We start from the raw sequence: 14,065 nt of genomic DNA on the forward strand, positions 1-14,065 counted from the left end.
TAACTCTTTCGCAAAGTTGGAGTTTTTTCCTTTTGTTTGCTGATAATTCTGGAAAAATCTTGTGCCATCAAGAACCATTTTCTATGATGAAGACCATTTTTGGCTGCCTCCAAGGCTAAAACTCAACTTCCACAATTTTAAGTTATACACTAAATACAAAACCCCAGTTTCTTGGGCCTCATATATCCCATGAGATGTAGAGCTACACTCCACCAAAGATGGCCTTGTTCCCACTAGGCACCAGAGCAGGCAGAAGTGGGCATGGCCTGGGCACCAAAACTGAACTCTGCAGAGCCTGGGGCTGGACCCTCCTGCTGAGATGCTGCTCCTACATTCCCACCCCCCTGCATTCCCACCCCCTGCATTCCCACCCCTCTAGATTCCTACCCCCCTGCCTGGGAGACCAGGTGAGCAAAGCTTAGCTAAAGCCCAGCCTCAGAGGAGCACACTGCTTTTAAATATGCAGAAGACTCTGTGAAAGGTAAAAGGCGTAAGGGCAAGGCCCAAAGCGAGTATTTCCAAAGATACTTTCATGGTGAAATTTGTTACAAAATTATATGGTGATTTAGCTTCAAAGTAGACTCCACAGTCTTCCCCAATTCCTCCCTGTGGAAGAAATGCCCCTTCCAAATTCCTGTAGCTTTTTATTTTTTTAGTTTTCTCACTTTCTACTCATATTATAGCTATTTACATAGCTATCATCTGCATTGACGGTAGCTTCTTGAGAGCAGAATACATGTCTAATATATCTTTGTGGCCCCAACACCTGGCATGCAGAACTAATTCAAGATAAGAGAGTATCCACAGGGAACAAAGAATGCTTCTTAGCACAGGAGTGAGGAGAATGAGCTCCCATACGTGGCCCTCAGAACACTAAATCCAGTTCTCCTCTCACTCTGTTCAATTACTGCCAGATGCAGTGCCCGGGGTTGGCTGAGACCACAGAGTCTGGGGGCCCACCAGCTTGGGTGCCCATCTTGCCACTAGAAGTTCTGTGTAAACCACCCAACCTCTCTATCACTCAGTATTCCCATCTGCAGCATGGGAACAACATGGTACCTTAATATGGCACCTACCTCACAGAGTTGTTGGGGAAATTAAGTAAGTTAATATGAATAAAACAATTGAACAGTACTTTGTACATAGTAAATATAATAGTAGCTAGTACTATTATTTGCATTAACTGCTTCTCTATGCCTCTGACTGCCAAATTTTTAAAATCATGAACACAGTAGTAAAAATATTTTGAGCATATACTTGCAATAAATGTATATTAGTATATTTTGTAAATTATATATAGACATATAACTGTTTAAATATATTATACGTTATAAAAATATAAAATAAAATGTATGAAATAAAAATAAATCTAAAAAAAGTTCTAGAAGTTCTAATATTTTCTTGTCACAGTAAAATAGATTGTCTTGTTCATTTGCTAGAGTAAATGGCAAACAGACGCCTACTCAACAGGATCCCTGTGGTCATCAATAAATCTTAGAGGCTTACTGGCTACACAGATCCTTGGCGTTTGGTAAAAATAAGGGAATTATTTTTAAAATATAAAATATGACAGGTGCATAAAAAGAAGGCAAATGGAGAGAAATTAAAGACCAGAAAGGGCAAGCAATGAAGTAGAATGTATATTGGGAAAACTAAAGGAAAGAAGACCAGGAAAAGACCAAAATGAAATATCTTCGAATTATATTTGCTAATTAAAATTTGTTGAAAAAAATTCCAGAACAGTTTCAGGTTTTAGATTTTTATTTCCAAAATAAAAATGAGGCAGGTTTGGACTACCCAATGGTCAATCAGGTATTATTCTCATGGCCTGTGGCATAACCCACATATTTTCCATTTCTCTAAGATAAGTTAAAAAAAAAAAGGAAAAAAGGTTGCTTAGTGGCCCAATTACTGAAACTCCTCCAGGGGCCTCTGTGGGAGAAGAAGGGCAGGAAAATAATTACTTTAGCTATAATAATCAGCCTGAAAGAGTTGATGGGTTTCTAGTTGCAAAAAGAACTTTTTGTTCTTTTTCTTATTCTTTCCCAAGAAAATGGCAACTCAGAACTTCTGCTATAAGGACAACACCCTATGACTCTTCTATTATATTTAAGGATCTCTAAGTAATAATGAGTTCATGAATTATCAATACCTAATCAAGGGAGGCTACCAGTCTAGTAGAAAAATACAGGGCTTGGAAACTGAAGTTGTGTCTATGTGACCTGGAACAAGTCATTTATCCTCAAGTTTCTTCATCTATAAGAGGAGAATGAAAATAACTGTCTACCTATTTCATAGGCTTATTGAAAGAAGGAAGGAAAATGTGTACTCCAAAAGCACTTGGCAGATATAACACCGTATACAAATGCTGGCTTTTGTCTGTCAACAGTGAGCCAGAGAGATTCTGGAACAATCTTGTCTGCTACTTTAAGACCTGGGAATACCATCTTCAATGTGATGAGGACTTAGGTTGAAGAAATATAGTTAACAAAGTTTAACTGGAATAGATAGAGAGGTTATTAGAAATCATAACATGGAAAAATCATAGCTCCTGTGAGATGTGCCACAGGCATTCAGTTCACGTCAGGCGAGCGACAATGAGCAAAGTCCAGGCATGTCACATAGAAGATGGATCAAAAATAAATTGTCCACTTAGCAAAAGAAGCCTAAACTCATACTATTAGTAGGAAAGTAGAATTCTGATGTTTATTTTCCCTGCCTTTTTATTTTTGTCTTCAGACAATGTGACAGGTTTTGTTTAACTTTTGGCAAGTTTCATCCTACGTAGGATAAACTAATGTTCTAGGGGCAGCTGAAGGGGTGGGAGAGGCCTCCTAAGGATTATCTTCCTTTTAACACATCCTCTTACAGTTCTGCTCTGTGGATGCTCAACATGAAAATAACAGATGTGCACATTCATTTAGCAAGTTCAGCAGCGGTTCAGTTGTCTGAAAGTGGTTCTCCCTAGGGGGAATGGGCAAGAAGCCAGGACTGGGGGGTGGGGTATTCTCAGCTTCAGTTGTTTCCCAGATAAGAAAACAGGGTACCCATGTCTCCAGTGTCCCTTGGAACCTTAAAGACTATGGGAAACTGATAAGCTGTCAAATCCCACATCCTCTGAAGTCTAACAATTTTCTAATTCTTTTGAACTGCCTCTAAAATTGGAAACACACTAGTGTCAGAAGCGACAGAGAATACTGAGCTTATTTCTTTTGCTCGCAGCCTTTGAAGAAAGAATAATGCCTGGATATCTTGGCAGGAGTTTGTCTGTGACTCCCAGTTGATTCCAGGTGCCTTGGCTCTCCTGGGGGTATGTTGTTCTATTACAAAGTTTAGGAAACCATCCTTGGCATGGATAGCCATACAGCATAGATTTCTGTAGCAAAGCTCTTAATTATTCCAGGTTTTGTGGAGGTTGCTTTTTCCACAAGCTACCAGGTATGTACCACTGCCCTTCATTCTACCAGAAGAAATCCTTAGTTTCCTCTCCCAAGACCCTGTAAAACAATTCTAAATCCAAGATCCTCTGGGATCTTCACCATATATAGTTTATTTATTCAATTATTCAATTATTTCCTAACAGTAACCTGGAGTATTGGATGAGAAGAAAGACTTTCCTGAGCAGTATGGCCAGAAGATGAAGGGTCCAAATGTCTGGATGTTACACCTCCCCATACGGGAGATTTCAGAGCTTCTGCTGCAACAAAGGCCAATGATTAAGGCCATTTTGGAAAGGAATGCTCTGTTTGTGGCTTCCATTTCAACCCATAAACATAACTTTATCCCTGGAGAAAAGGTGGAGTTATTGAAATCTCATACTTTGATAATTCCTGAATGACTTAATCTTGGAAACCAAATAGAAATCAATGTTGGTTTCTTTTTAAAAAAAAAATTGTTGCTATGTGGAGTCAACACACTCTAATCCATTTTTGGCATTACAAGTCAGTATGTGCCAGACGCTACTGGAATCAATTTTGGTTGAGCACTACGTGGTGGAGTCTATCAACTGCTGAGAATGATCAATGAGGATCTTGCATAAACAACATTGTATAACTAGCTGGAAAATTTAGTGATTCAAAGTAAGTGTTTAAGATCAGAACAGAGTCACTGGCGAGTAATCCAGTTCTTACTGTTAGGGCACATGAACTCAACCCTTCCTACACACTGGAGAGAAATATCTAGAACAGGCTGGCCGTAGGCTATTCTGGGGGAGGAAAACTCTGACAGGACTGTTGCTGAATGAGCTTAGCAGCCCTGGCCTTTCTGACCTGAGTATCTATGTAGATGTTCTGCATTAGTTCTAAGCGTTTCAATTCTCCAGCAAGGATAGTCCAGGGTACAGGACTGAGAACTCTGAGCCCTCAGTTCCCACTTAAGATTCTGCCTGAGCAGACTCACATCTACAGAACACTAGACTTAGTGAACATTCCTGGGTCAGACAAAGCCAATGAACAGCAACGGATTTTGTTTTGCTATTCTCCCAGCTGTGAAGGAGCTATGATTTGTGCCACATGGCTGCCCCTTTCAGTCCCTTAGTCTTAATCCCTCTGCTCTACCTCCCTTTCTATTTGTAAATCAAAATAAATCTGTTATTAAAGGTCAAGTAAAAAGAAAATCAAAAGCTTACAGTCTATGGGAATGCATAACAAGAGATTAAAACACACCGATTAAAGAAGAGAATCGGCCTGGCAATGTGGCTCACATCTGTAATCCTAGCACTCTGGGAGACCGAGGTGGGAGGATCACTCGAGCTCAGGAGTTTGAGAACTTAGAGTGAGACCCTATCTCTACTAAAAATAGAAAAATTAGCCAAGCGTTGTGGCCTGAGCCTATAGTCCCAGCTACTTGGGAGTCTGAGGCAAAAGGATCACTTGAGCCCAGGAGTTTGAGATTGCAGTGAGCTGTGATGATGCCACTGCACTCTACCCAGGGCAAAGCAGTGTTAATTAAGTGCCTAAGTGGGTACATCCATGTGCTAGGTATTCTACTTAATTGGGATATGGGAAAATGTGTTTAAAATTATAATCTCAATGAAAAACAATGACCCATTTTCTTTTTACCTGGTTTATTCTCTGATACTATTCTCTAGAATAACAGCGATTAACATCTATGCAGTGTTATAAATTTTTTAATTGTTCTTACATAAATTTGTTTAGTCAGTTATAATTTAGATGCCCTTGAAAAATGTATTCAATCAAAGGAGTAAAAATGAGTACATTATTTTTTCAAAGAGCATATTCTAAACTATCTCCTTACCATTAGGAGCAATCTGGCTGTTGAGATTACCTGTTTTTAGTGTTTAAATCCAAATAAATTATCAAATTATTATACTAAAAATATTAATTTTAAAAAAATTAACTAATATATGTTAGTTTCTTCTTTACTAAATAGAATAATAACAATAGTAAAAGGTAATATTTATTACCACTCTGTGTCAGGAAGCATGCTAAGTATTAATACTTAGACGTGTTATATCATTTAATACAACATACAGAATATTTTATTATTATACTCATTTTTACAAGTAGGAAATCTAAGGTCAGAGAGAAAGAAAGTATTATAACTTACCGAAAGTCACATAGCTTGACAGAGCAAAAACTGGAAGTTCTTTCTGACTCTAGAGTAGATACTGGCAAATTACAACTCGTGTGTAAAATCTGGTGTGCCACTTGTTTCTGTATGGCCCACAAACTAAGAATGGTTTTAATATGTTTAAATGGTTAAACAAAAACTTAAAAGAATAATATTTCATGACATGCCAAAATTATATGAAATTCAAATTTCAGTGTCCATAAATAAAGTTTTATTGAAATACAGCCACTCTCATTTGTTTACATATTGTCAATGGCAAAGTTGGGTAGTTGCAACAGAGAGACTGTATGGGCTGCACGACCTAAAATACAAATTATCTGGCCCTCCACAGCAAAACTTTACAGAAATGTTAACAAAAAAGCCACCCAGAGTGCTAGCTCCTGTCTGTTTCACGATTGTAGTCACTACAGGAGCAATGAATTGTGAGGCTAAGTGAATTGCTTAAGATCACGTAGCCATGTAAGAGGCAAAATCAGGATACAAATTAGGACTTCTGACAGCTAAATCCACATTTCCTATATTGTATCATTACCTTTGCTATCAGAGAGATAATCCACACACTTCCACAAGAAAAAGAGCCTTGTCATTTAAATGGATGATTAATTTTTAAAATTAAAGTATAAACAAAAAGATAATTCTTTAACAAATTAATTTTTATTATTTTCTTTGAATACTGACCATCATTTGTTGGTTTTAGCCTAGAAATACATGATTTTATAGCATCTCTATACACAATTGGAGTGTAATAAATACATATACACATTGACATATGTATATAATCTAATATATACTAAAGTGTGTTTGTATATTTAATTTACATACATAATCTAGACATATGGATATACATTTACCTATATTTATATGTAAGCACATGTAGTCTAACATATGCTAAAATTTTATACATTTAATTTATATATACTGTACATAGGTGTACATTACATACATGTTTGCATGTAAACACACACATGCACCCTTTTCATTGCATCTACACATGTCAGTCCTTGTAGTACAACTTAATGAAACCTGATTTTCCCCTAATGACCTTTCTTAATCAACTGCCTCAACCTCCTAACACCAAAATAAGCAGAAATTTTTATCTAGCTTGCAAGATTTTCACTCAGAGATAATCTGCATTAAAAAAAAAAACTCATTCATATGTATGGATGTGACTTTAATGTATTTATAGCATATTTCATTCTTGAAAAAGGGAATGACTGGACCCATAAAACTGAAATGAAAAAAAAGTAAAAAAAATATAAATTAAAGAAAAGGGAATGAAAAATGCAAACTAGATTAAGGGGGTACAAAAAGCAACAAGATCAAATAACTGGATTTATTCCATTGATTCTATCAAATTAATAAGATAGAACTTCCAATACATCTGTACTGTAGTATGGCATTTAAACCAATTCCTCTGCCAAACTTGACAGTCTATTATTTAACTAAATTCATAAAATGCTCAAGGAAAAGATTTCTTAAGAAATGCTCAATTATGGCTATATCAAACATCTCTTCCAAAATGCCTTTCAAGATCAAATAATTTTAGTATAACATAATCATTGAACGTCTATTGCCTTGAGAAAACAAGAACTAAAGTTGGAGAAAGTAATTAAAGCCAGATCCCAAAAGTTAGTACATCTGAGGCTCTAGACACTCAATCTGCATGTGCTGTGGTTTCCAGTAAAACACTAAAGTGAGGTAATTTTTCATTCTTATTATGTTCATGACTCTTGCAAAACTAAACTAGGGTAAAAATCTCTTCGTTTTTCTCATTAAATGCATTATAAGTTTTCAGTATCTTGTACTAAAAAGAGAATCTCCCCTATAGTTACCTTTTTTTTGAGACAGTCTGGCTCTGTTGCCCTGGCTAGAGTGCTGTGGCATCAGCCTAGCTCATAGCAACCTCAAACTCCTGGGCTCAAGCGATCCTCCTGCCTTAGCCTCCAGAGTAGCTGGGACTATAGGCATGTGCCACCATGCCCGGCTAATTTTTTCTATATATATATATTTTAGTTGTCCAGATAATTTCTTTCTATTTTTAGTAGAGACGGGGTCTCGCTCTTGCTCAGGCTGGTCTCGAACTCCTGATCTTGAGCGATCCACCCGCCTTGGCCTCCCAGAGTATAGTTACCTTTTATAAGTCATGAGAGAATTCCTTATAAATTGTGGATAATATAAACATCTCAACTTAATCACCTTATTTTACTCCTTTCCCTGTCTTCTGTAAATCCAGATAAGGAATTGTGTAATTGGCTTATATGTCACTTTCTCCTCCCCCTTCTTTATCTGTTGTTCTCTTTTGAGACTTAATAATTGGGCTAGAGGAGGCAAGGAGCAAGATTACCACATGCCTGGAAGTATGAACCTTGAAGGAGGTAAAACTGGTTAAAAGCCACAACACACACAGACACATGCACAGACACACACAAATATACACACACTTCAAAAGCAGGGAGGAGGCCGGGCACGGGTGGCTCACACCTGTAATCCCAGAACTTTGGGAGGCTGAGGTGGGAGGACTGCTTGAGGCCAGGAGCTCAAGACCAGCCTGAGCAAGATCAAGGCCCCTGTCTCTACAAAAAAAATTAGCCAGGCATGGTAGCCCATGCCTGTAGTCCCAGCTGCTTGAGAGGGTGAAATGGGAGGATCCCTTGAGCCCAGGAGTTGGAGGTTACAGTGAGCTATGATGATGCCACTGCACTCTAGCCCCAGGCAAAAGAGCAAGACAAGAAAGGAAAAGAAAGGAAAGGAGAAAAGAAAGAAAGAAAGAAAAGAAAGAAAGAAAGAAAGAAAGAAAGAAAGAAAGAAAGAAAGAAAGAAAGAGAAAGAAAAAGAAAGAAAGAAAGAAGGAAGGAAGGAAAGAAAGAAAGGAAAGAAAGAAAGAAGAAAGGAAGGAAAGAAAAGCAGGGAGGAGAAAAAAGCATAATGAAAAATTTCTTTTCATAAATTTGAATAGAACAGCTGAGATCTTGTGCAACTAATAATTAAATAATTCTGTATTTCCATGCTCCTGTATTCTATGCTCCTTTTTTATTTTCTCTTTTAGGTCACTGAAAATAAATACACAGAGATTTTTAAAAGATTAAATTTTTTAAAGATATGCTAATATAGTATGGCCACATAGTTAGCATGGATAAATGTTTTCATATAAAATCTCAGAGCACCTAAAAATAGCATAGTATTTAGGCTCCAAAGAGTGAAAAGAAAAATGCCTGGAGCCCACAGAATCAAAAAGAAATAGCAAAAAATACTGGTCTCCTGACCGTGGTCCCAAGGAAAAAAAGAGAAAGAAAATACTGGTCTCCTGATACTTAGCCTTGGACTTTGGTCAACATTCTCTCACCCCAAGGAGCATTTAAAAAATTAATAAGTGATCGATATTAAGAGGCTATATCATCACTATGGTAGGTTTCAATAATTCTGAATGATTTATAGTTATTGGACAAATGTATTAATAATTGATCATTGTATAGGAAATATAACCCAATATTAGAAATGTTAATATTTTAACTTTTACTTTAATAACTTATGGTCTATGACTTTGTCAAAGATCTTTTGAAAGCCTGACTCTATCATATTCATGGATAAAGCATTGTGTAAATGCATGCTTAACACTTAAATTAATTGTGGTAAATAAATCATGCTTTAGAGGATTCTTTTGTTTTTTTTTTTTTCTCCTAGTAGGTTACATGCATCTAAATGTTTTGTAACCCTTTTTGTTACAATCTTGTCCAGTATGGAAGTTTCTAGCCCTCTCTTGGATCTTTGTTTTGAAGGAGAGTATTTGTTCTTTTTAATTCTTTATACTGTAGAATATACTACTAGACATTTCTTAGGAACTTGTTAGAACGTGAGTACCTGTGGTCTGAAATTAGGGGAAATTGACATTGCTTGATACTAATGCTTCTTAAAGTAGATTTCTTAATGGTGTTATACTTTTCCCTTAGATGTTATTACATGGTCCAGACACAATGAGATAGAACAAAAATAATTTGAAAACATTTTTCTCACTAAGCCATGTTGTCAATCAACAATTTAGAAGAATAATTCTCCATTTCTACTTTTCATTTCCATAAAACTGAACTCGAATTAGTTTGCTGAGAAGGTATAAGACTTGGAACCAGTTATTTAAGCCCTATTGGCCTTTAGTTTTCTCACTTGTAACATGGGGGAGTTGGTTTGAATGTTTTCTAAGATTCCTTCAGCTCCAGAAGTCTATAATTCAATGCCGGAGACTTGTTTGACCTGGTATTTTAAAACTCTCCTATTAGTCATGTTAAAACTTCTTACAGGCGGGAGCGGTGGCTCACGCCTGTAATCCTAGCACTCTGGGAGGCCAAGGCAGGACGACTGCTTGAGCTCAGGCGTTCGAGACCAGCCTGAGCAAGAGCGAGACCCCGTCTCTACTATAAATAGAAAGAAATTAGCCAAACAACTAAAAATAGAAAAATTTAGCCAGGCACAGTGGCGCATGCCTGTAGTCCCAGCTACTCGGGAGGCTGAGTCAGAAGGATAGCTTGAGCCCAGGAGTTTGAGGTTGCTGTGAGCTAGGCTGATGCCACTGCACTCTAGCCCGGGCAACAAAGTGAGACTCTGTCTCAAAAAACAAAAACAAAAAAAAACTTCTTACAAAGTCCATGTAAAATTCATAGAAACAACTTCAAGATTGCCATGCTCTGTAAACTTAGCAGCTATCACTTGCATTACCTTCTACTTGTGGGATAAATCATTTTATCTCAATAAGAAAGTTTCTTCCTTCTTCCCCTCCCCTCCCTTCCCTCCTTTCTTTTCCAAGTCTACACCCAGGTTTTCATAAGTGGTTAGGGTTTTAAATTCTCAAGACACATTTATCTGGAGGTTCCAAGGTGTTTCACTTTCTACATTCCTAGATTATTTGGTCCCCTCCTCATTCAATATATGTATGGCACATGATTTTGGTTTTATTTTTCTTAACCAGTGTATTGAAATGCCTAATGTGATTAAAAAAATATGCTATGGCTTGTTCATAATATCTACTTTATGACTTTCTGCACATCACTCAAGACCAGGTCTAGGAAATTTACTTTTCTAATGATTTCTTGAAGTATCAATGGAGCACATAATCATTTATCCATCCAAGTACTTATCTCATGCTTTCCATTCCAATAAAGTATGCTACCAAGTATGTTTAGGTTCCTAACTGTTAAGTACCTACTATAATTTTTCAAGTTCTACCAATTTTCATGACTAGATTATATAAAATTTCTATCTACAGAACACTTTATATGAGAAGACTTTTACCTCATTGCTGTTCATTACTCTCCATGTAAAATGTCCCTATTTATCCTATGAGTCTGACACGAGGAAGGGAGAGTAGACAGGGAAAATGGGAAAACAAATCTCAGTCACTTTAGGCTGTGGAGATCTGGCTAAGAGCCCAGAGGTGATCTTGGTTCAACTAAAATCACATACATGTTGTTACATTTCGAATCCATTTCTTTTTTCTATCGTGACCTGCAAAGTTTATTCAATTTGTGCTTAATTTTCAATCTTAATTCTTTAACATAAAATCTTAATTATCTTACCTCAATTCCAGCATCAGTGATTCTGTAACACTCGGATAGAGAAAGTTCTTTCAATTTTTTATGTCTGGAAAGTGTCATCAAACCCTAAAAATATTTAATATAAAGATAATTTTGTGACTATAATTTAGTATGGAAGATATATTTCCAATAGCCATTTATGCAAACTAACAACATAAAAAAACCATTTATGCAAACAAAATAAATTTTGCTTCTGTCTTATATTTCTTTATACTTAACAAAGCAGAAGATAATTTGGTTAGGTAATATCATTAAATAAAATTTTGGGGTTGTCTCTAATGTTGTGCAAAATGTTTTACAGAATCCCAGAACCAGAAAACTCCTTAGGAGGTTATTATCTTGCCACCTGTTTCCCAATAAATGTTATCTGAATCAATATAAACAAATCTAACTTACAACTTTATTTTGAAGACACTTTATGTGGCTAATGAACATATTTGTCATTAAGTTCTTATTTATGCCTAACCTAAACATCTAAAAATCTTTAGTTCATTTTATAATGCCTAATCTCTTGAAGAGAAAGAGAATAGATCTTTACACAAAGACCTAGAGACAGATAATCATTCACTAATAGCCCACTTCTTTTTCAGGTTAAAAGCTTTGGATTTTTTAATTAATGAAAATTAAATTGCACTTTCAGCCCTTAATTTTTTTAATGTGTATTTGTGCTGTCTCATTTCCCAGTACTTCTCCCTCAAAGTTGCTGGCACAACACTCAGGTAAGTACTGATGAATGTTGCTTACTGATGCCATCCTCCAGTTTTGCATTCAGGATCGTATTACTTTCATAATTCCAGAAGATATGCTGCTTAAATTAGGTGGACAAGAGCAGTTTTTTCCCATTCTATGATTCCAGAGCTGGCTGGAAGGGAAAATGCCAGCAATGACAGATGGATTTGTCCTTTTCATATTTTATTTATAGGACTGGTTTATATTTTATTGATCTTAAATATAACATTTGGACCATAATTGAAAAAGGGCTATGCAAATATTATATCCTGTTTTTTCCCCTGGTGTATAGATTAGGCCCTTCCATTAAAAAAAAATTCAGATCAAAGAAAAAAGTCTTGATTGCTTAAGCCATTGTTTAAACTGAGATTTCTAATTTCATTTAATGGTTCTGTACATCATCCCAAAATGAAATCACTCTATTCATTCTTTTCATTTTTTTACTTTTTTTTTTTTTTTTTTGAGGCAGAGTCTCACTCTGTTGCCCTGGCTAGAGTGAGTGCCGTGGCGTTAGCCTAGCTCACAGCAACCTCAAATTCCTGGGCTCAAGCGATCCTACTGCCTCAGCCTCCCGAGTAGCTGGGACTACAGGCATGCACCACCATGCCCGGCTAATTTTTTCTATATATTTTTAGTTGTCCAGATAATTTCTTTCTATTTTTTTTTCTATTTTTAGTAGAGACGGGGTCTCGCTCTTGCTCAGGCTGGTCTCGAACTCCTGAGCTCAAACAATCCGCCCACCTCGGCCTCCCAGAGTGCTAGGATTACAGGCGTGAGCCACCGCGCCCGGCCCATTTTTTTACTTTTATTTGCATTTATTTTATGCTGAATTTGTTCCCATGTCATAAGTTTTTATTTGTTTTTTTTTAGTTTCTTCTGGGATATCTTTTTCTTCTGTGCAACCTCATTCTTTTAATTTTATTGTGACTGTGGATTCTTTGCTAGGAACACGTTATGTTTTCTAACTCCTTGTTTCCAAACAAAGAAAGACCAAACCCTGTGGAGCCATGGCATGTGGTCTGGGTTCCAGATGTGGATGCTATTTAGAAGAACTGGAAGATTTTAGATATTCCCCTCAATAGAGAACAAATTGTTTGAAAAAAATACCAAGTAAGAGATGCAAAGTTTGTTTCTTTGTCCTATACTTTGTCCTATACAAAGTATGTTTTTGTATCCTACAGAAAATTTGTTCTATGAAACTGTCTCTAAAGTTTTCACTTAGATTTTATTTTTATGTAGCCAAGTTAGAATTTTTTAAGATGATCTATAAATTAAGTGTACTTGCTAAGTGTGACATTTAACAGCATATATGCTCCACTTTATTCAAAATCATTAAAAATTAAAATATTTAAATGGAATGCCATGTCTCATCATTTTAATTGTTCATTAAAACATATGGCCTCAAAATTGAATTGATCAACATCATTAGCCATTAGATAAATGTATAATGAGATACCACAACACATCTACTAGGCTGATAATAAAAAGTGTTGGTGAGTATGTAGACAAATTGTAATCCTCATACAGGGATACTGGAAATGTAAAATGGACCAGCCACTTTGGACAACAGTCTGGCAGTTCCTCAAAAAGTTAAACATAGAATTATCATGTGACCCAGGAATTCCACTCCTACGTTTATACCCAGAAGAAATGAAAACATATGTCCACGCAAAAAATTGTACAGGTATGTTCATAGCAGCATCATTCATAGTAAAATACATTTATATACGGCCAAATGATTTTGACAAATGTGCCAAGAACATACAAATTATAGCAACAACAAAAACCGAAAAGATTCTGCACAACAAAGGAAACAATCAACTAAGTATAGAGACAACCTGTAGAATGGTAGAAAACACATGCAAACTATTCCCCCAACAAGGGATTAATATCCAGAATATACAAGGAACTCAAACAACTCAACAGCAAAAAACCCCCCAAATAATCAATTTAAAGGGGGCAAAGGAACTGAATAGACATTTCTCAAAAGAAGACATACAAATGGCCAATAGACATATAAAAAAAATACTCAATATTATCAATCATCAGGGAAATGCAAATCAAAACCACAATGAGATGTCATCTCCCTCCAGTTAGAATGGCTATTAACGAAAAGACAAAAAATAACAAATGATGGCAAGGATGAAAAGGGAACTCTTATA

General features: G+C 36.3%; 1 protein-coding gene across 1 annotated transcript in view; it reads right to left on the reverse strand.

Moving 5' to 3' along the window:
* Positions 1–14,065, reverse strand: part of FBXL13 (F-box and leucine-rich repeat protein 13) — a 198,399-nt gene that overhangs the window by 20,799 nt on the left and 163,535 nt on the right. Inside the window, exon 14 of the mRNA XM_012650294.1 lies at positions 11,157–11,240. Within this exon, the coding sequence (XP_012505748.1) occupies positions 11,157–11,240 (84 nt within the window). The remainder of the gene's footprint in view (positions 1–11,156; positions 11,241–14,065) is intronic.

Source organism: Propithecus coquereli, unplaced genomic scaffold, assembly GCF_000956105.1.
Source record: "Propithecus coquereli isolate 6110/MARCELLA unplaced genomic scaffold, Pcoq_1.0 Scaffold32, whole genome shotgun sequence".
Taxonomy (NCBI): Eukaryota; Metazoa; Chordata; class Mammalia; order Primates; family Indriidae; genus Propithecus; species Propithecus coquereli.